The following is a 21,651-nucleotide window of genomic DNA, read 5'->3' as shown; positions in this document are numbered from 1 at the left end:
TTGGGTCAAACATTTTGGTTAGCCTTCCACAAACTTCCCACAATAAGTTTGGTGAATTTTGTCCCAATCCTCCTGACAGAGCTGGTGTAACTGAATCAGGTTTGTAGGGCTCCTTGCTCGCACACGCTTTTTCAGTTCTGCCCACAAACTTTCTATAGGGATGAGGTCAGGGCTTTGTGATGGCCACTCCAATACCTTGACTTTGTTGTCCTCACCTGGAAATGCAAATGCGCTACGCTAAATGCTAAATGTACTCGTTAAAACTCAAACGTTCATCAAAATACACATGCAGGGTATAGAATTAAAGCTACACTCGATGTGAATCTAGCCAACAAGCCAACATTTTTAAAATGCTTTTCAGCGAAAGCATGAGAAGCTATTATCTGATAGCATGCAACACCCCAAAATGCCTGAATGCGACGTAAACAAAAGATTTAGCGTAGCCGGCGCTACACAAAACGCAGAAATAAAATATAAAACATTCATTACCTTTGACAAGCTTCTTTCTTGGCACTCCTATATGCCCCATAAACATCACTATTGGGTCTTTTTATCGATTAAATCGGTCCATATATACCCAAAATAGCCATCTATGGAAGCTGTGTAATTCAGAAAAAAACATTGTTTTAAAACGCAGCGTCATTTTTTTAAATTAAAAAAGTCGACGATAAACTTTCACAAAACACTTCGAAATACTTTTGTAATCCAACTTTAGGTATTAGTAAACGTTTATAATCTATCATAATGATCACAGGGCGATGTGTATTCAATAGCTCCTCGTCTTCAAATCAATGGCCGAAAATGTGCACTTCAAAACATCCTGGCGGAGACCGGAAGAAATGGAATCCAGTTAGTTGGATTTACCAACAAAAAACTCCCCGGATAATGACGACAATGGCGACATCATGTGGAATCTGTAGGAATTGCATGCAGGTCCATAATTAATTTTGTGCCCTTTTAACAATCCATGAAAGTGACGCATGGATATTATTTTTAGCTTTCAGTGAGCAGTTTTTCTTGCGCTTTTCGATGAAACACACAATCTGTTATAGTCACAGCCGTGATTTAACCAGTTTTAGAAACTTCAGAGTGTTTTCTATCCACACATACTAATCATATGCATATACTATATTCCTGGCATGAGTAGCAGAACGCTGAAAAGTTGCGCGATTTTTAACAGAATGTTCGAAAAATGAGAGGGTAGGCTTAACAGGTTTTAAGCCATTTTGCCACAACTTTGGAAGTATGTTTGGGGTTATTGTCCATTTGGAAGACCCATTCGCGACCAAGCTTTAACTTCCTGACTAATGTCTTGAGATGTTGCTTCAATAGATCCACATGCTTCAAAATACATCCACAGGTACACCTCCAATTGACTCAAATTATGTCAATTAGCCTATCAGAAGCTTCTAAAGTCATGACATCATTTTCTGGAATTTTCCAAGCTGTTTAAAGGCTCAGTCAACTTATTGTATGTTAACTTCTGACCCACTGGAATTGTGATACAGTGAATTATAAGTTAAATAATCTGTCTGTAAACAATTGTTGGAAAAATGACTTGTGTCATGCACTAAGTAGATGTCCTAACCGACTTGCCAAAACTATAGTTTGTTAACAAGAAATTTGTGGAGTGGTTTAAAAACCTGTTTTAATGACTCCAACCTAAGTGTATGTAAACTTCCGACTTCAACTGTATCCAAAGTGATTATACAAGTAATTCTGACCAACTGTGCAACATATGAGTGCTTAACAGACAGGCTGAGCTGCAACACAATTCAACATCCAGGAGCTCAGACAGGCTGTGCATTCCTGTATGTGGATGTTGTTACTAGTGGGGGGAAAATGTACCCCTCTGTGTGGGGCGTGCATGCTGGAGAGGGTGTTGCTGAGTCAGGTCCTCCTCCCTATCCTCCTCTCTCCGTCACATAACATGCTCTTGACAGGTCGGAGCGCTCGGGGAGAAAAAGACGGAGTGGTTTTAAAATGAAGCAACGTTTATAGATGCCTTCTCCTTGCTTGGAGGGTAGTCATGGACATGGTTGCTTGTTGCTGTGTAGAGTAACAACGCTCCAGCAGTCCACAGAGTCTAGAGCCCATGCCACTCAGACTTAATTCATTTTTCTAGCCAGGGTGCCTAGTGGGCCACGGATGAGGACCACTAACGCCTCGAGCTGACCTGGAAATGGCTCCTCGTACCTGCGCCCAACACCTCTCTGGAAGGCCAAGTCTGCATCTTGGGCACTCAGCCAGTCTCTCACTAATCTCAGAACGAAATCTCGTGTTCACGCTGGCTTGGCCAGCTACTCAATGTTTCATCTGTCACGAGAAATTGGTGTCTCACTATGGTGCCATACAGTCCCACTTCCGTACCCACTCGCTGACTAAGACTGGCTGAGAAGCAGAGCCTGGCTGTGAGGGAAAGCAGACTGGTTTGCTGAACCACAGCTTAGCCTCTGGAAAACAGAGCAAGATTTGATGGATTTAATGACAAACATACAATCACCTTTACATAAGAGTACACCACTAGTGTCAGTACACTGACTGAGGCTATACCAGAATACAGAGCTGGTTCTGCTGCCTGCCAGTAATATCTCGTTTGTGTCCTTCTCATTGTGAAGATTCATTACACCGCAGTTGTCTGAGTCTATCCATTCAATTTCAGGGTGTAACTGTCCTATGTTGGGTCCTATCTTGGGTAATGTCCCAATCAGCTGTAGTTGAGATATTCTAATTACATCCTGACCACAGAGTTGATTGCTGCTGGCAATCTCATCTAATCCTCTCCTAGAGGACCAATGAAGACCTCAGATTCTCAAATCAAATACACATGGTTAGCAGATGTTAATGCGAGTGTAGCGAAATGCTTGTGCTTCTAGTTCCGACAATGCAGTAATAACCAACGAGTAATCTAACCTAACAATTCCAAAACTACTACCTTATACACACAAGTGTAAAGGGATAAGAATATGTACATAAAGATATATGAATGAGTGATGGTACAGAACGGCATAGGCAAGATGCAGTAGATGTTATCGAGTACAGTATATACATATGAGATGAGTAATGTAGGGTATGTAAACAAAGTGGCATAGTTTAAAGTGGCTAGTGATACATGTATTACATAAAGATGCAGTAGATGATAGAGTACAGTATATACATATACATATGAGATGAATAATGTAGGGTATGTAAACATTATATTAAGTAGCATTGTTTAAAGTGGCTAGTGATATATTTTACATCAATTCCCATTATTAAAGTGGCTGGAGTTAAGTCCGTGTGTTGGCAGCAGCCACTCAATGTTAGTAGTGGCTGTTTAACAGTCTGATGGCCTTGAGATAGAAGCTGTTTTTCAGTCTCTCGGTCCCAGCTTTGATGCACCTGTACTGACCTCGCCTTCTGGATGATAGCGGGGTGAACAGGCAGTGGCTCGGGTGGTTGTTGTCCTTGATGATCTTTATGGCCTTCCTGTGACATCGAGTGGTGTAGGTGTCCTGGAGGGCAGGTAGTTTGCCCCCGTTGATGCGTTGTGCAGACCTCACTACCCTCTGGAGAGCCTTACGGTTGTGGGCGGAGCAGTTGCCGTGCCAGGCGGTGATACAGCTCGACAGGATGCTCTCGATTGTGCATCTGTAGAAGTTTGTGAGTGTTTTTGGTGACAAGCCGAATTTCTTCAGCCTCCTGAGGCTGCAGTTGCAGTGTGTGTGTGCAGTTGCAGTGTGTGTGTGTGTGTGTGTGTGTGGACTGGAACAGGAATACTTGGATTACTTACACAGGCCATGAAAAATGTATGGGAAACTGTGGGACCCATTTTCAATGTTTATTAAAAGAAAAATGACAATTAATATTATTTTCAACCTGAGACTCATTGGCATTGGCTCATTTTCTGTGAAGAACATGTAAAAGAACCCATTTTCATTGAGTGCACACGGTGCACCCCCCTACACATTTATATTACATATGTGGTGCTCGTGTCCACTGGACCCGAGGGTAATAAAAGTGTGGAAAAGTGTGTGTGTAGGTGAAAACAAGTAAAAAATGAAACAAAAAGGTTTGCTGTGTGCCTTCATTGTCTTCCTCCCCACTGGGCCTGCGGTTTCAACATAGCAATAATCTGTCTGTCTCCTTGCCTGTCTGCCTGTCCCCCACTTTTCTCGCACTCTTTACCCTTTGTAGTGTGTGAAACTACACAATGTCTTGCGGGAACCTGCACAATGTTATTACAATACATTATTTCGATACATTGTAAAAATAAATAAAATAAAAACATTTTTTTCCCCCACACTCTACCCCAGCCAGTTGCAAATTGGCGGAGGGACACAACAAATAAATAGCTTTGCATGTGTGGCTCTTTACCACAATCAATCAGTATGGCAAAAACAAATCTCTGCTCAGAGGGCCTTAGAAAAAAAAAATTCAGAGAGAGAAGCTAGTGTGGAAGGAGTGTCTTCCATTTTGGAAGATGAAGAATTTTCAGAATAGAGGGTCATGTCTGTGTCAATTCGGAGTCAAGATTAGCCCGTCAGCAACTAGCTCATCAGCAGCCTGCAGGAGGACAAATATGGATGTCAAACATTTTTTAAATGTAATGGTCTTCTTACCCAAGGAATGGGTAAGAAGGGGTGCATGGCTGCCAATGTGATAAGGATGTAATCAGGGCCGACACGGATGGCGGTTACTCATGTGCAGAACATAAAGTCTTCTTTTAAACTGTTCATCCCAGACACCATCCAGGAAATCATTCTAGACTGCAGTAATTTGGAGGGAAGGCGTGTTTTTGGAGAGAGATGGAAGGAGATGGACCAAACTCATTTACATGCATACTTTGGGGTTCTTATCCTTGCTGGTGTTTTCAGATCCAATGGGGAATCCACAGAATCCATGTGGGATGCAGAAACTGGCAGAGAACTTTTCAGTGCAACAATGTCTCTGGAAAAATTCCACATTATTTCCAGGATTATCCGCTTCGATAACCGAGACACCAGACCAGCTCGGCGGCAGAGAGATAAGCTAGATGCAATCAGGTCAGTGTGGGTCAAGTGAGTGGACCGCCTTCTCCTGTTTCACAACCCACGGCCCAACGTTACTGTTGATGAAGAGCTTATGTCATGATAGGGGGCGCTGCCTGTGATGCTGCTTCATCATATGTGTGGAACTTGCAAGTGCATACGGGGAAGCCAGATGGAGGAGCCCCTGAGAAGAACCAAGGGATGTGGTTTGGGCCAGTTTTTGCTGTTTTGTGAAGGGAGTAGTACACAGCGTTGTACAAGATCTTCAGTTTCTTGGCAATTTCTCACATGGAATAGCCTTTATTTCTCAGAACAAGAATAGACTGAAGAAAGTGCTTTGTTTCTGGCCATTTTGAGCCTGTAATCGAACCCACAAATGCTGATGCTCCAGATACTCAACTAGTCTAAAGAAGGCCAGTTTTATTGCTGCTTTAAAATCAGCACAACAGTTTTCAGCTGTGCTAACATAATTCAAAAAGGGGTTTCTAATGATCAATTAACTTTTTTAAATGATCAACTTGGATTAGCTAACACAACGTGCCTTTGGAACACAGGAGTGATGGTTGATGATAATGGGCCTCTGTACTCCTATGTAGGTATTCCATTAAAACATGTGACCCCAAACATTTGAACAGTAGTGTATGTATGTGAGTGAAATGTTTGTAAAATTCCTGAACTAATTGTTTTCATCATTCCAGATGGAAGCGGGTAGCATGAAGAAGAAGTGCTGCGATGTGTGGTGACCCAAGAAGGACAGGAAGACACAGTACACATGCATCAAGTGCAAGAAATACATTTGCAACACACACCCTCATGTTTTCTGTAGTGCGGCCTTAATTTGTGTTCAATGGGGCTCATTTATCATTTCCATAAAATACTGTATGTAAAATTTGTCCTTCCAACTTGTTCAGTTCAAAGCAATAAACATCAAAAGTGATGAAAACCTTGTTTCATTTATGTTTGTTCAATATACAGTTGAAGTCGGAAGTTCACGTACACTTAGGTTGGAGTCATTACAACTCGTTTTTCAACCACTCCACAAATGTCTTGTTAACAAACTATAGTTTTGCAAGTTGGTTAGGACATCTACTTTGTGCACGACACAAGTAATTTTCCCAACAATTGTTTACAGACAGATTATTTCACTTATAATTCACTGTATCACAATTCCAGTGGGTCAGAAGTTTACATACACTGAGTTGACTGTGCCTTTAAACAGCTTGGACAATTCCAGAAAATGATGTCATGGCTTTAGAAGCTTCTGATATGCTAAGTGATATCATTTGAGTCAATTGGAGGTGTACCTGTGGGTGTATTTCAAGGCCTACCTTCAAAATCAGTGCCTCTTTGCTTGACATCATGGGAAAATCCAAATAAATCAGCCAAGACCTCAGAAAAAAATTGTAGACCTCCACAAGTCTGGCTCATCCTTGGGAGCAATTTCCAAACACTTGAAGGTACCATGTTCATCTGTACAAACAATAGTACGCAAGTATAAACACCATGGGACCACACAGCCGTCATAAAGCTCAGGAAGAAGACACGTTCTGTCTCCGAGAGATGAACGTACTTTGGTGCGAAATGTGCAAATCAATCCCAGAAAAACAGCAAAGGACCTTGTGAAGATACTGGAGGAAACAGGTACAAAAGTATCTATATCCACAGTAAAACGAGTCCTATTTCAACATAACCTGAAAGGCCGCTCAGCAAGGAAGAAGCCATTGCTCCAAAACCGCCATAAAAAAGCCAGACTACGGTTTACAACTGCACATGGGGACAAAGATTGTACTTTTTGGAGAAATGTCCTCCGGTCTGATGAAACAAAAACAGAACGGTTTGGCCATAATGACCATCATTATGTTTGGAGGAAAAAGGGGGAGGCTTGCAAGTCGAAGAACACCATCCCAACTGTGAAGCAAGGGGGTGGCAGAATCATGTCGTGAGGGTGCTGTTCTACAGGAGGGACTGGTGCACTTCACAAAATAGATGGCATCATGAGGATGGAAAATGATGTGGATATATTGAAGCAACATTTTAGGATGTTGAAGGTTGGTCGCAAATGGGTCTTCCAAATGGACAATGACCCCAAGCATACTTACAAAGTTGTGGCAAAATGGCTTAAGGACAACAAAGTCAAGGTATTGGAGTAGCCATCACAAAGCCCTGACCTCAATCCTATAGACATTTGGTGGGCAGAACTGAAAAAGCGTGTGCGAGCAAGGAGGCCTACAAACCTGACTCGGTTACACCAGCTCTGTCAGGAGAAATGGGCCAAAATTCACCCAACTTGTGGAAGGCTACCCAAAACGTTTATTACAAATATTAACCATGTATGCTGTGTATATTGCTTGTAAATGATATGCATACATTTTTACGTAAATTGTTATGGCTGTATTGTTTTAAAAACCCAATAATGTTGTGGGTCCATCAGACCCGTGAACATTGTGTGAATAACAAAAACATGAACACCACACAAGGGTTAAAGCACAACGGAAATTGAGCGCTTCAGCACGGCTAATCACATAACTTCAAAACAGAGATGCAGGGCTGTAAACCTATTAAACTAGGATCTAGAACTATTTAATGGCATCAAAGACCACAATGAAGGAGGAAGGAATGTGTAAAGCAATAGTCTGAGGGGGAGGATGTGTTCGAGTTATGACCTTATTGAAGCATCACACTGTTCAACATGAGATCTATTATTTAAAACACCCTGATCAACCATTGGAGGTTAAATCAAGCGTGTAAACTTGTCAGCGATACTGCTCTTCAACTGGAAGGTAGAAGAAGTGGGAGAGTGACGCTTTGGCTTCCTTGAGCTATCTAGGACAGGCAAGCCATTGGTTTATTGTGCTAAAATAGGAGAAATGTATCTTTGGTTGTAACACTGTCATGGCTGAGAATGATGAGCACTTTGGCTACGTTCAGCGGTGTCCCCAGCTCTCTTGATAAGAAGACTGGCATGTGGCATCAAAACGTTCAAGGTCACTATCAGACTTGTGCCACTGTGTTGTATATTAGAGGTCGACCGATTTTTCGGAATGGTCGATTAATTAGGGCCGATTTCAAGTTTTCATAACAATCGGAAATCGGTATTTTTGGACACCAATTTTTTTTTTTTACACCTTTATTTAATCTTTATTTAACTAGGCAAGTCAGTTAAGAACACATTCTTATTTTCAATGACGGCCTAGGAACGGTGGGTTAACTGCCTCGTTCAGGGGCAGAACGACAGATTTTCACCTTGTCAGCTCGGGGATCCAATCTAACAGTTAACTAGTCCAACGCAATAACGACCTGCCTCTCTCTCGTTGCACTCCACAAGGAGACTGACTGCCTGTTACGCGAATGCAGTAAGCCAAGGTAAGTTGCTAGCTAGCATTAAACTTATCTTATAAAAAACAATCAATCAATCATAATCACTAGTTAACTACACATGGTTGATGATATTACTAGATATTATCTAGCGTGTCCTGCGTTGCATATAATCTGACTGAGCCTAAAAGCATACAAGTATCTAAGTATCTGACTGAGCGGTGGTAGGCAGAAGCAGGCAAGTAAACATTCATTCAAACAGCACTTTCGTGCATTTTGCCAGCAGCTCTTCGTTGTGCGTCAAGCATTGCGCTGTTTATGACTTCAAGCCTATCAACTCCCGAGATGAGGCTGGTGTAACCGAAGTGAAATGGCTGGCTAGTTAGCGCGCGCTAATAGCGTTTCAAACATCACTCGCTCTGAGCCTGTGGTTGTTTCCCTTGCTCTGCATGGGTAACCCTGCTTCGAGGGTGGCTGTTGTCGTTGTGTTGCCGGTTCGAGCTCAGGGAGGAACGAGAAGCGAGGAGAGGGACGGAAGCTATACTGTTACACTGGCAATACTAAAGTGCCTATAAGAACATCCAATAGTCAAAGGTTAATGAAATACAAATGGTATAGAGGGAAATAGTCCTATAATTTCAATAATAACTACAACCTAAAACGTCTTACATGGGAATATTGAAGACTCACGTTAAAAGGAACCACCAGCTTTCATATGTTCTCATGTTCTGAGCAAAGAACTGAAAGGTTAGATTTCTTACATAGCACATATTGCACTTTTACTTTCTTCTCCAACACTTTGTTTTTGCATTATTTAAACCAAAGTGAACATATTTCATTATTTAATTGAGGCTAAATTGAATTTATTGATATATTATATTATATTAAAATAAGTGTTCATTCAGTATTGTTGTAATTGTCATTATTAAATAAAAAAATGTTTTTAAATTAAAAAAAATTTTTAAAAACGACCGATTAATCGGTATTGGCTTTTTTGGTCCTCCAATAATCGGTATCGGTGTTGAAAAATCATAATCGGTCGACCTCTACTGTATATATTACTGTGCAATCTATTCTGAATGGGCAAGACAGTAGCAGTCGGGATAAACTGTCTTCCCTGCCACTCTGCATAGGGAATCTCCATATGATGTCATATCAGACCTGACACCCACCGTCTCTCTGGCATACCAAAGCTCTTTGGCCTGGAAAGATACAAAGAGCATCTAAATGGAACAGATTTTCAGCCATCTGAATCATCTTCACTGAAAGATACCAAGAGCTTCTAAATGGAACAGATTTGAGCCATCTGAATCATCTTCACTGAAAGATACCAAGAGCTTCTAAATGGAACAGATTTGAGCCATCTGAATCATCTTCACTGAAAGATACCAACAGATTTTAAATGGAACAGATTTGAGCCATCTGAATCATCTTCACTGAAAGATACCAAGAGCTTCTAAATGGAACAGATTTGAGCCATCTGAATAATCTTCACTGAAAGATACCAAGAGCTTCTAAATGGAACAGATTTGAGCCATCTGAATCATCTTCACTGAAAGATACCAAGAGCTTCTAAATGGAACAGATTTGAGCCATCTGAATCATCTTCACTGAAAGATACCAAGAGCTTCTGGAACAGATTTGAGCCAACTGAAAGATACCAAGAGCTTCTAAATGGAACAGATTTGAGCCATCTGAATCATCTTAACTGAAAGATACCAAGAGCTTCTAAATGGAACAGATTTGAGCCATCTGAATCATCTTCACTGAAAGATACCAAGAGCTTCTAAATGGAACAGATTTGAGCCACCTGAATCATCTTCACTGAAAGATACCAAGAGCTTCTAAATGGAACAGATTTGAGCCATCTGAATCATCTTCACTGAAAGATACAAAAGCAATTGAATTAAACTCGTTATTATGTGATAATTGAAAAAGGGGCATATTACTGTCCAATCAAAGTATGTCCACGTCTGTAATTAAAATATAAATACTTTGGCACAAGCAAAACCTTCTTGATAAACAACTATAGCAAGAGAGAGTTATTAAAGTGATCCAAACAAAGCCATGACAAAACTTCCCCAGCTTGACCAATCTGATGGGGACGTGTCTAACAGAGGAAGTGTGAAAATTAGGTTCATATATCTTTCATTTGAGAAAATCCCCTGGGTATGAAGTGGAACGGCCTCCCAATCACACAAAGCACACAGCCAAAGACATTGATCCAAAGCTCCTTACAGGGTTTCGCTTTTTTTTTTTTTTTTTACCCCAAAGAGGATAGACTAGAGATCTCTCACCCAGCCTGAAATGCAAAACATCCCATGTTATATCTCAGAGAAGAAACAAATCTGTAGGGAAGGGCATAGGATCGTCACTATGTAGAATGCAAATATAGGTTTTCCTGCAAGTGTTATAAGCTCTCTATCATAAAAACTGTGTGTGTTTAAAGCCGCCCACAATCAGAACGTAGGCCTATATTCAGTAAAGCCCCATAGCCTATGCAGTTGAAAGGTTCATAGCAGCATGTTATTTATATGGAGCTGTCTACTGCTCACATTCATGGAGCTGAAGAAGACACTTTGAACCAATGGCGTCTTGCAGCTGAATCACTTTGTGATGTGTTGCTTTGATTCTTTTTTTGATCCAGGTACTGTATGTTCATTTCATTTGATCCTTTCGGTTCTCAGGTGGGGTGGGGTGGGATTGGGATGAGGTGGGAGGTGAAACTTCATTTTGTATGCATGTGTTCATGTTTGTTGAAAGTGATTATTAAATCACAAAAAAACGTTCATAGCTGCCACCTTCACTTTTATTACAACCATAATGAGTCCGGTTTTCCCCACAAGGAACTCCCATAGGCTATATTCTCCATGCATACTGAGAATGTATGTTTTCTATAAGAGTCCCTTCCAGAAGACTGTTGACCTTAAAGGTGCCCAAAACAATACAAGTCTAATCAATGAATGTTACTGTTCAATAGCCTTATCTCCTGATATGGTTTACAAATAATACATGGACAAGTTGTCTACTATGGGCTACATATTGTAACTCCAAACAAACCATCTAGAGTTGAAGAATCTCACAACAATAAGGGATACATATTTCATGTCACTATGTTCCCAAACCTTGAAGCCTTCTACCGACTTCAGGCGGAAGCCTGCATGGGTACGTGTGCATCTAATGTAACCCAATCAGCACGTGAAGCAATTACTCGCGGAATGCATAACTGAACACTGTATCCATAAAAATGACAAAAATTCGCCCATGGCATGGGTGACTTATTTCTGATGCAACCGTAGTCGAACTTTAGTACCTTTTTCCGCTAAATTAATTCAAGAAATGTGATACTTAATTAGTAGAATTTATGTCCCTGAAAATAAATTATAAAATTTAAATGTGCCAACATCAGAACTCACATTACTAAATCATGAAACAAAATGCCACACCCACACGCCTGACAATAACATTCCAGAGTAACATTCCACCCTGTCTGACAGCCAGGCCAACGACATAAATCCCAAAACATGACTCAATGCAGAAAATGTACAAACCATTAAAAATATATAGCATATTTTACAAGATCATCGATAGCTGCCGACCGCCTCCGGGATATACAAAATGAATCCGATTACACCTTCTCAAACATAACACACCCCCATTCCAGTCATGACACCAATTCTGCTACTTAGCAACATGAACTGTACAATAGAGAAATTCAACGAGCTGCGCTACAAAATAACCATCATTTGAATGTAACTTTGTTGCACGTCCGCCCTTTGAACACAATAGATCAGGAAGCAAAAATAAAAGTTTGCGCTCCCTAGCCGCGTCTTCTTTCAACTTAAGAGATTCATTATTTCGATATTTTTGGGGGAACAATAGAAATACGTATCAAAGATTTTTTTGTAATCAACAGCAGACAAAAGAGTTCATAACAGAGTCGTGCAAACAGTTCACTCACCTTGTTTGACACACTTAAGGCGGACAGGGTCTTTGCTGTGTCTGACCACTGCATGTACGTCCCTGATGGTTAGTCCGGCCACTGGCGTTTCATTGACCTCAAGGAGTAGTTCATCTTGGGACAGTCTGCCGCTCTGGCAGGCCACCTTGCCTTGCCTAACCTCCCCAAGATATGGGAACTGTCCATTCTCCGCGCCTCCCTTCAACTCGAACCCAAGCTCCCCTTCCTTATTCCTGCAAAGGACACTCTCATAGACTTTGTTGGTCCAGTGGTTTTTCTTCTTCAGGCTTTTGGACATGGCTGAATAGTGGCTATCCCTTGAGGGCACCCATGCAAGAAATTATTGGTCCTTTCCGCGGGCGTCCCTGGTTTTAGCTTCCCAGCTTGATGTTATGGTGAACAGTTTCAACAAACGCCAGTGGTCGTATCCATGTCAGCACAGGATACACAGCAGCTGTCTCAGCCTGCGTTGCTGTACTGAGCTCGATATACACACAGTTGCAGTCAACTGACCCGGATGTGATGTCTGTAGGAGGAGAGAAGGCAAGGCTCCCGAATCCGAAGCTTCCCGCAGAAAGGAAAAAATGAAGGAGAGAAAATTAACGGTATTTTCCACTGGCATGGCCACGCGCATCAGATCAGACTGACCTGGGAAGAAGCAGAAAGCAGCCGCCTCGCCTCCATCTCTCACAGACACATTTTCCGAGTTCTTAGAGATATGGATACTTTGTTGTCGAAATTCCACAGTTGTAGGATGCAGAGTTGCCTATAGTGAAGGTGGCATTTTTAAAAAACGCATATTTTCTGTATGCCCATTGTTCTCTTGTTCGATGTTGAAACCTATTTTATGCTGCTACACTTACATATAGCCTACTTGTGTATTCACGATAATATCTACAACAACAAAAATCACTGTAGGCTATTCAGTTCCACAATATGTATTTATTTCATGGTAATTACATTGGTATACGTTTAACAAGTTGAACAGTTGAAATTGTATGCTGTAACAACATTGACCTGCACTGTAATGACACTAACGTAGTTGTTATGTAAATACCTATTTATTTGCGCTTGAATAAAACAAAATGTAATTGCAAACACTTATTGTGGCACAATGGTCCTCCTGTCAGACACTCCAACTGTATGTCAACTATTCACATGGGACTAGTCCTCTAGTATGGCCATACATGTTTGAATGAGGAAGCCTTTTAGTTGATATTACAATTTAATGGGTAGGCTACACAGCTACCGTACAGTACAAAGTTAGTTTTATACCATATTCAATACTGTTGATGCAGATTTTCCCCCCAGGCTCCACTCTGTTTATTTCGGTTTTTGGCTTGTGAAAGTTTTATTCACTGGTTTACTGTTTCCCCCAGTTCAACATGCATTATGGTCAGGTGACACTTCTGCAAACAGTCTCTGATTGCAGTCCAGGATGCTAGCCTTACAAGTCCCTGTCACATAACCACACACAGCGCTCACTTCACAGCACACCTTGGCCTGAGTGTTACTGTATATGCTAGGGTTGATATCTGGCCAGACAGAACACAGTTCTATACATACTGGATTCAGACATTAACATCTGAATCCATGCACTGGAATCTGATGCACCGACACTGGAAATGTATCATCATTTATGGTCTCTGTGATACTCCTTTTCTTGAATGCATTCATTCCTTTGTTTACCCTGAGCATTGATGCAGGGAAAAGACAAATGAAAGACAATCTGAAGCCTTTAAGTGAGACGGCTGCCACCCTCGGTTTCTATTTCTCTCCATATGAGAACAGATGAACTGTCATTAAATAATGCTGATTATACAGGACTATCCCACACCCATTGTAGAGTGCAGTGAATATGACAGGAAAGTGGATCGAAGTGTAATCTGTGTTCATCTGGATGAATTGGGAGATAATACGAGGATGGTGTACATGGCCTGTAGTGGCCACAGAGCCTCATGTCCCTGCTCAGTAAGACAACATGTGCTTCGACAGACACAGGGAGAAGAGCACAATTAAAAAGCTGTGGTCTAGTATGGTTAAATAGATTTGCCCAAAAGTGCAGTCATATCTCACTGTCTCTCCACATCCTGACAATCACAAGACAATTCAATATTTATTGCTCTTTTTTACCCAGCTTTCCAATGAGATTTTCTTCAAATGAAGCAAATTCCCATTCCTCAAAATGAATCTAAAAGGGAGCCAAATGAGTTTAAAAGTTATTATTTCTCCCAGTATAATCCATCTTCAAACAAGAACGTAAGTATTTGATTTAGGAACCACCTTCTCCCAGGAGACATACAGTTCTTAGTTCTATAAGCAGTGTAGTATCTTCAACTCTGTGGGCAAACCTCTTTGAACTTTCTCCCTCAAAGCAGCTCAATCTCTCTGATGATAAGTAGGCCAACGCAGTATGCCACTCCGTCTTCATTCAGAATATCCCAATTATTATGTCATAATTATCATGTCCTTCCTATCGAGGGTCTTTTAGTTCTTTTTACTCAGTAGTTGAATATACCTTGTAGCACAGAAACGTTCATTTAGATACAGATTTGATTTCTACAGCTTTCTCTAACTCCATTATAATCATGTTTTCTAAGAGTCACTTTTGGTGTCCTTGATAAGTGATGGAAACACTGGCCAGTGGATATAGACTCCTCCCAAGCAACCAGAGAAGCGGCCCTCTGCATTCCAGAGGTGGGAGTACCACTGACTCCGATCAAACTGAGAAAGAGGAGTCTTTTGAAGGCTGGAATTCCGCGGAAGAAGTGTTTGACCTAGGAGAGGAATTCTCAGAGGGTGGCAGAATACTGATGCTGGGGAGGAGTTCAGGCCATCGTCTACACAAGGGGTGAGATGAATGGGACTAGAATAACAGACTGATTAAACTGAGTCAGGTTGACATGTAGGGTGTGCTCTGGTATGGCATATCCAGGACTGGTGGATTTAAACACAATTTTTTTATTTAACCTTTATTTAACCAGGTAGGCTAGTTGAGAACAAGTTCTCATTTGCAACTGCGTCATAGCCAAGATAAAGCAAAGCAGATCGACACATACAACAACACAGAGTTACACGTGGAGTAAAACAAACACAGTCTATAATACAGTAGAAAAAGTCTATACACAATTTGTGCAAATGACATAGGATAAAGGAGGTAAGGCAATAAATAGGCTATGGTGGCAAAGTAATTACAATATAGCAATTAAACACTGGAATGGTAGATGTGCAGAATATATATGTATATATTTATGCGTATGTATATATTTATATGTATGTATATATGAATGTGCAAGTAGAGATATTGGGGTGCAAAGGAGCAAGATAAATAAATAAATAAATACAGTATGTGGATGAGGTAGTTGGATGGGCTATTTACAGATGGGCTACGTACAGTTGCAGTAATCTGTGAGCTGCTCTGACAGCTGGTGCTTAAAGCTAGTGAGGGAGATATGAGTGATTTTTGCAGTTCGTTCCAATCATTGGCAGCAGAGAACTGGAAGGAAAGGCGGCCAAAGGAAGAATTGGCTTTGGGGGTGACCAGTGAGATATACCTGCTGGAGCGCGTGCTATGGGTGGGTGCTGCTATAGTGACCAGTGAGCTGAGATAAGGCGGGGCTTTACCTAGCAGAAACTTGTAGATGACCTGAAGCCAGTAGGTTTGGCGACAAGTATAAAGCGAGGGCCAGTCAACGAGAGCGTACAGGTCGCAGTGGTGGGTAGTATATGGGGCTTTGGTGACAAAATGGATGGCACTGTGATAGATGGCATCCAATTTGCTGAGTAGAGTGTTGGAGGCTATTTTGTAAATGACGTCGCCGAAGTCGAGGATCGGTAGGATGGTCAGTTTTACGAGGGTATGTTTGGCAGCATGAGTGAAGGATGCTTTGTTGCGAAATAGGAAGCCGATTCTAGATTTAATTTTGGATTGGAGATGCTTAATGTGAGTCTGGAAGGAGAGTTTACAGTCTAACCAGACACCCAGGTATTTGTAGTTGTCCACATATTCTAAGTCAGAACCGTCCAGAGTAGTGATGCTTGATGGGAGGGCAGGTGCGGGCAGCGATCGGTTGAAGAGCATGCATTTAGTTTTACTTGCATTTAAGAGCAGTTGGAGGCCATGCAAGTAGAGTAGTATGGCATTGAAGCTCGTCTGGAGGTTACTTAACACAGTGTCCAAAGAAGGGCCAGAGGTATACAGAATGGTGTCGTCTGCGTAGAGGTGGATCAGTGAATCACCAGCCGCAAGAGCGACATCTTTGATGTATACAGAGAAGAGAGTCGGCCCGAGAATTGAACACTGTGGCACCCCCATAGAGACTGCCAGAGGTCCGGACAACAGGCCCTCCGATTTGACACACTGAACTCTATCGGAGAAGTAGTTGGTGAATCAGGCGAGGCAATCATTTGAGAAACCAAGGCTATCGAGTCTGCCGATAAGAATGTGGTGATTGACATTCAAAAGCCTCGGCCAGGTCGATGAATACGGCTGCACAGTAATGTCTCTTATCGATGGCGGTTATGATATCGTTTAGAACCTTGAGCGTGGCTGAGGTGCACCCATGACCAGCTCTGAAACCGGATTGCATAGCGGAGAAGGTACGGTGGGATTCGAACTGGTCGGTAATCTGTGTGTTAACTTGGCTTTCGAAGACCTTAGAAAGGCAGAGTAGGATAGATAATCATGTATGCTAATGTTTTAGTGTGAAAGATTGTGCATTAGCCATATCAGAATGTGAAAACATTATAGCCCTTGCAGTATCTTCAGGAACTTTTTAAGCACATACCCATCGCTCTGTTTCGTCGACTGAGTGGTTTACAGTAGGAGGGACAGCAGGTGTGATATTGGTATGGGAGTTGGCACAATGGGCTTTGGAGCTGTGAAGGACTGCTGTGGGAACTGTCCACTCTTCCATATTGCACTGCTCCAGATGGGAGCTGCCAATTGGCTCTAACGGTGATGCTGCCTCCAGGACCTCTGTATGCTACGCTGCTACGTGATGTAATGAATATGACAGGGGTAATTTCAAGGCAATTAAAGTCGGTCCAGGAATAAAGCAATGTAGGCGGATGGCTCCAATTGTGTCGCTACACAGCATAAAGAGAGAGTTGTGATTGGAGAGGACAATGGCCGCTTTGTGCCATCCCTTACAGTGATGCTCATTGTCGCCGCAATGAAGTGTGTAAGTCTTGTTGACAGTGATTTGGCAGCTTGAGTTTTCATCTCTCAATATAAAAAGCGGTGGAGTAATTGAATGGGGCCTGATTGTTCCAGGCCGTCGGCAGGGCAAGGAGATAATCAACTGCAGTCTGCGATCCTGCGTTTGCTTCATTTGACGTGTTTTTTTTGCGCCGCCATCTGTTCGACCTAGCTAGCTGCCTAATAAAGGGTTTTCTCTCTCTTATGCGCGCCCAAAGGAATTGAATATGCCAAGAGAAGTAGGTTGGCCGAACCGATACAGCTGCCGGCATCCTCTGGTTTTCCTCGGGCACAGAATGGCTGTGAAAGAGAAGGAGATTCATATCTCTCGCCATGTTAACTATTAGCCAGTCCTTGTGCTTGAAATGCGCCAAGGACATGTCACAGTGACTGTATTACTGTTTACTGAGGGAGAAATGGAAGAGGCCTGAAAAACTGAGCTGCAATGTTCAGTTCACCAATGAATCAGTCGATACACCACCGCCTCACAATGTTCTCAGATAACAGAACATCTCAGAGTTGTATTATTCATACCTTTCAATGGGGGGGGATCTAGCTAGTAGAACACTGTTTTGATTGATGTCCACAGACTCTAAAAAGGAACTCATTGAGGAGTTCCACATTATGTACTGGAGACTGCTTCATGTACGAAGCTCTGGTCTTCATAAACTCTTTTGTTCCTTCAGCGGAGTCCCTTGCCACACTACCATGTATTTTTTAGTTGTCTCACGGTACTCAGTGTGTGAATGAGAAACACCACCACCTGTTGTATGGCAAGGACCTGAATCAGTCTACCAGCTCTGACAAGCTGCTCCTCTTTAAAACAATGAACGGCAGATGACCTCCCTCCCTCCACCCCCCCCTTCTCCTCTTCCCTCATTCCCCAGCGCTGGGCTAGCGGTGACTGGAGGATATATTTAGGGCTTTTACAGCGAGTGATTGAGGCGGAATCACAGCGTAGCAATAGCGAGGGGCAGTCACTCTGGAGAGTCCCAGTGAGAAGCACACACTGCTTCAGGACATAAATGAGGACAAGTGTCTCCTCCCTATCGGCTCAGAGATAAGTTCCCCTTCCTTCTCCCAACACTCCAGGCTTTTAACCACTCTTAGTTACACACATGGGTCAGGTCATCTAAAAACAGAGCCTCCCACTGCTGTATCTAGTGTAGTCCTCTGCTGATTCTATGGTGTGATGAGAGGGAAAGTTCCAGTCATACGGTGTAATCTGTCATGGACTGACGTCCCAGGGCCCCTCCTCCATCAACGCAGAACGCTGTCATTATTGCACAATCAACGCCACGCCTACGGTTTGATGGACTTAACCGGAACTGGCTTTAACATCATGTCACAAAGCATGTCTGACAAACGCGTAGAGACAGATCGAACTGTGACACCTTTCTACTCTTCTGACATCTCACCGACCATACTCCTTTCACTGATATTATTACCACCCAAAGCTGCTGCTGAAGATGAATACAACAACGCTACATGAACAGTGTCAAAGGTCATATCTGAAGCATGGCAACCTCTTTTTTTTGGCCTTTAGAAGAATGCATGTAGGTTAGCCTTATTACACAGTTTCAACATAGGATCTCTCTGTGGCGCTCTGTGATCCATGACTCATAGGTAAAGCCTGCAAATTCTAACCCTGACATTTCCCCATCGCCTCTATCAGGTGTAATTCTAAAGACATGGGAGTATTAGTCCTGTTACAGCAGCCACCTTCAGCTGTTGGCTGTGGGTGTTTCATCTCGACCTGGCATAACCCCGTGATGAGGCACAGGCAGATGACAGTCTTGAATCATGCCGTTGAGGGCCGTGTGGTGCAGTGGCAGATGACAGTCTTGAATCATGCCGTTGAGGGCCGTGTGATGCAGTGGCAGATGACAGTCTTTAATCATGCCGTTCAGGGCCGTGTGGTGCAGTGGCAGAGGCGGAGAGGGCAAGGAATTAAAGCACTTCACCAACGGTGACAGGGAACGATCCAAAGGGCGTCCTTGTTGCGAGGTCGTTAGTTAGCGCCAAGCCCGGGGCGGTGACAGCATCGGCTGGCATTGTCAGCGAGCTCACTCTATGAGAGGGAAGGCGGGACCGGCTGAAAAAGGAGGAAACACCACAGGCCTAGAACTGGGTTCACATAATATTTGAGCGTTTGCTTGAACCCTTCTGGAGTTCCAGATGGACGGGGTTTGCACGTTTGGGACTATACAAGTGGGTCCAATGCGTCAGGCAAGTTCGAACAAGTACAGCTAAAGTATTTTAAATATTTAATTGACTATTTGAACCCGGGTCTACTGAGGGCTGAAAAGGAAGGAGGTTGAGAGGTTAGGAGGGCGGCTCATAGGACCTCACAGGCAGTAGTGCTCATTGTCTGGGTCTGGTTCAAAGGCAGAGCTCTCACTTACAGCCCATGGACTGAGCTGAGCCGGCATCAGTCTGGCTGCTGGTGAATGTCAGTCAGGTCTCCCAGAGTCCTCCTCTCTGTGTTCCTCTCATACAGCCTAGCCCACCTAAAGGCTTCCATTGGTCTACTCTCTAGGTCCACAGTACAGTATTACATCACTGTCATACACTATATCTTGGGCCCTGTGTTTTGGACTATCATGTCCAAAACACAGGGCCTCGATTTGAACCTTTATTTAAAGCCTTTTCCAAAAAGGAGAATTACACCAAAAATGAAAGGAATAGTCTGAGGATGGTGCTGGAGGATGGTGCTGGAGGATTGGTTCTGTACCATTTGATATCAAAAGAAAAGGGTGCAGTTTGATGAACAAAAATCCAGGTCATGTGACATGATTGTCCAAAACATAGGGCCCTAACTATATAGTATCAAATTTAGAAACAAGTAGACATTAATATTACTGGTGGTAGGCCCATGTCTCTTCTCTCCTCCACCTAGTCCTAGAATGAATAACAGACAAAGCACTGAACAAATGACAAGACAACTTGGTTCGTTCGAAATGTGTGAGACTATGATAGGCATGTTTCACAATAAAAGTATGGCTGTTTTTCTTTGGCAACAGTTGAACAGGCTCATGGTTTTGACAGGTATGATGCTCTTTGACATTCATGAACACAGTAAAATGGATTAAATTGGCAATATGTCACTTTTTGGGCGACCAGACCAAATTCACATAGAAATGTGAGTTTTAGATCTATCATTCTACTTAAAAGCCTAAGAAGTGGTAGATCTGTTATATGCATGCTATTTCTATGCTTCCCATTCAGTACCATTATTGTTTAATTGTGTTATACTTTACACAGGCGTGTGTTGGTCTAGTACCTTGCTGAGGCACTTAACCAGTGACATGATCAACTGAAATGAACCAGACATATGGATTACACTTCAAATGTTGGTAGTAATGAAACTAAGCATAGTGTTGTGTGTTTTGCCATTAATAATGAGTTTATTGGAGGGAGAAATGATTAAGAGAACTATCAGACAGATAAGACACTCTCACTCTCCTCCTTTGCATGAAGCAAAAATCAGACAAACATCTAACCTATTCTTTAAAGATTCCCTCTTCTTCTTCGGATCCTCTCTAATGAATGAGACTCAGGCCTGGTTTTCCCTTCTGCTTCCCCCTTTCCTCCCACAGGTCTTTTGAAGAGGTGATGTGGGCTATGACAGGGGTGACACCACAACTCTATAATTCATCCCTGAGTTGTGATTTATAACAGCTCGCAGCAGCGCATGTCGCTCACTGCTGGTCAATAAATATTTTCTCTGACGAGATTAGATTATTTCAAATGACCCAGATATTAAATCACGTTTCTTCTCCCAACCTTGTTTATGGTAGATTCTCTCAGAGAGAGAGAAGTCGAGAAGGAATGCTCTAGTTCAACAGTGACCCCTGCTGTAGAGACCCTCTTATTCCAGTGTTGAAATTGCAAGTTGACGTTTATTGTCATGAATCTTCCCCTGGAGGCATTTCTGCTAGATGGGCCAGCCGCAACGTCAAAATTGGTTATATTGTAAAAAATCTTGAAAACAAAAATGTAAGGTTATGGTTAAGCATTGGGTTAGCATTGTGGTTAAGGTTAGGGTTAAGGTTAGGTTCAAAATCTGATTTGATGACTTTGTGGCTGTGCCAGCTAGTGACCACTTTGCAGAGCTGCCTCCAGGGCAAGATTCATGACAACATTTAACACCAACCTGCATTGAG

At 42.4% G+C, this 21,651-nt stretch overlaps 1 protein-coding gene across 1 annotated transcript in view; it reads right to left on the bottom strand.

Moving 5' to 3' along the window:
- The window catches only part of LOC139378509 (membrane-associated guanylate kinase, WW and PDZ domain-containing protein 2-like), a 271,242-nt gene extending 258,245 nt beyond the window's left edge, over positions 1–12,997 (bottom strand). Inside the window, exon 1 of the mRNA XM_071120733.1 lies at positions 12,286–12,997. Coding sequence (XP_070976834.1) covers positions 12,286–12,583 — 298 coding nt within the window. The 5' untranslated portion in view covers positions 12,584–12,997. The remainder of the gene's footprint in view (positions 1–12,285) is intronic.
- Positions 12,998–21,651: the final 8,654 nt, after the last annotated feature.

Source organism: Oncorhynchus clarkii, chromosome 21, assembly GCF_045791955.1.
Source record: "Oncorhynchus clarkii lewisi isolate Uvic-CL-2024 chromosome 21, UVic_Ocla_1.0, whole genome shotgun sequence".
In the NCBI taxonomy this organism is placed as follows: domain Eukaryota; kingdom Metazoa; phylum Chordata; class Actinopteri; order Salmoniformes; family Salmonidae; genus Oncorhynchus; species Oncorhynchus clarkii.
The sequence above is the reverse complement of the archived record's forward strand: the minus strand, read 5'-3'. Positions and strand labels throughout refer to the sequence as shown.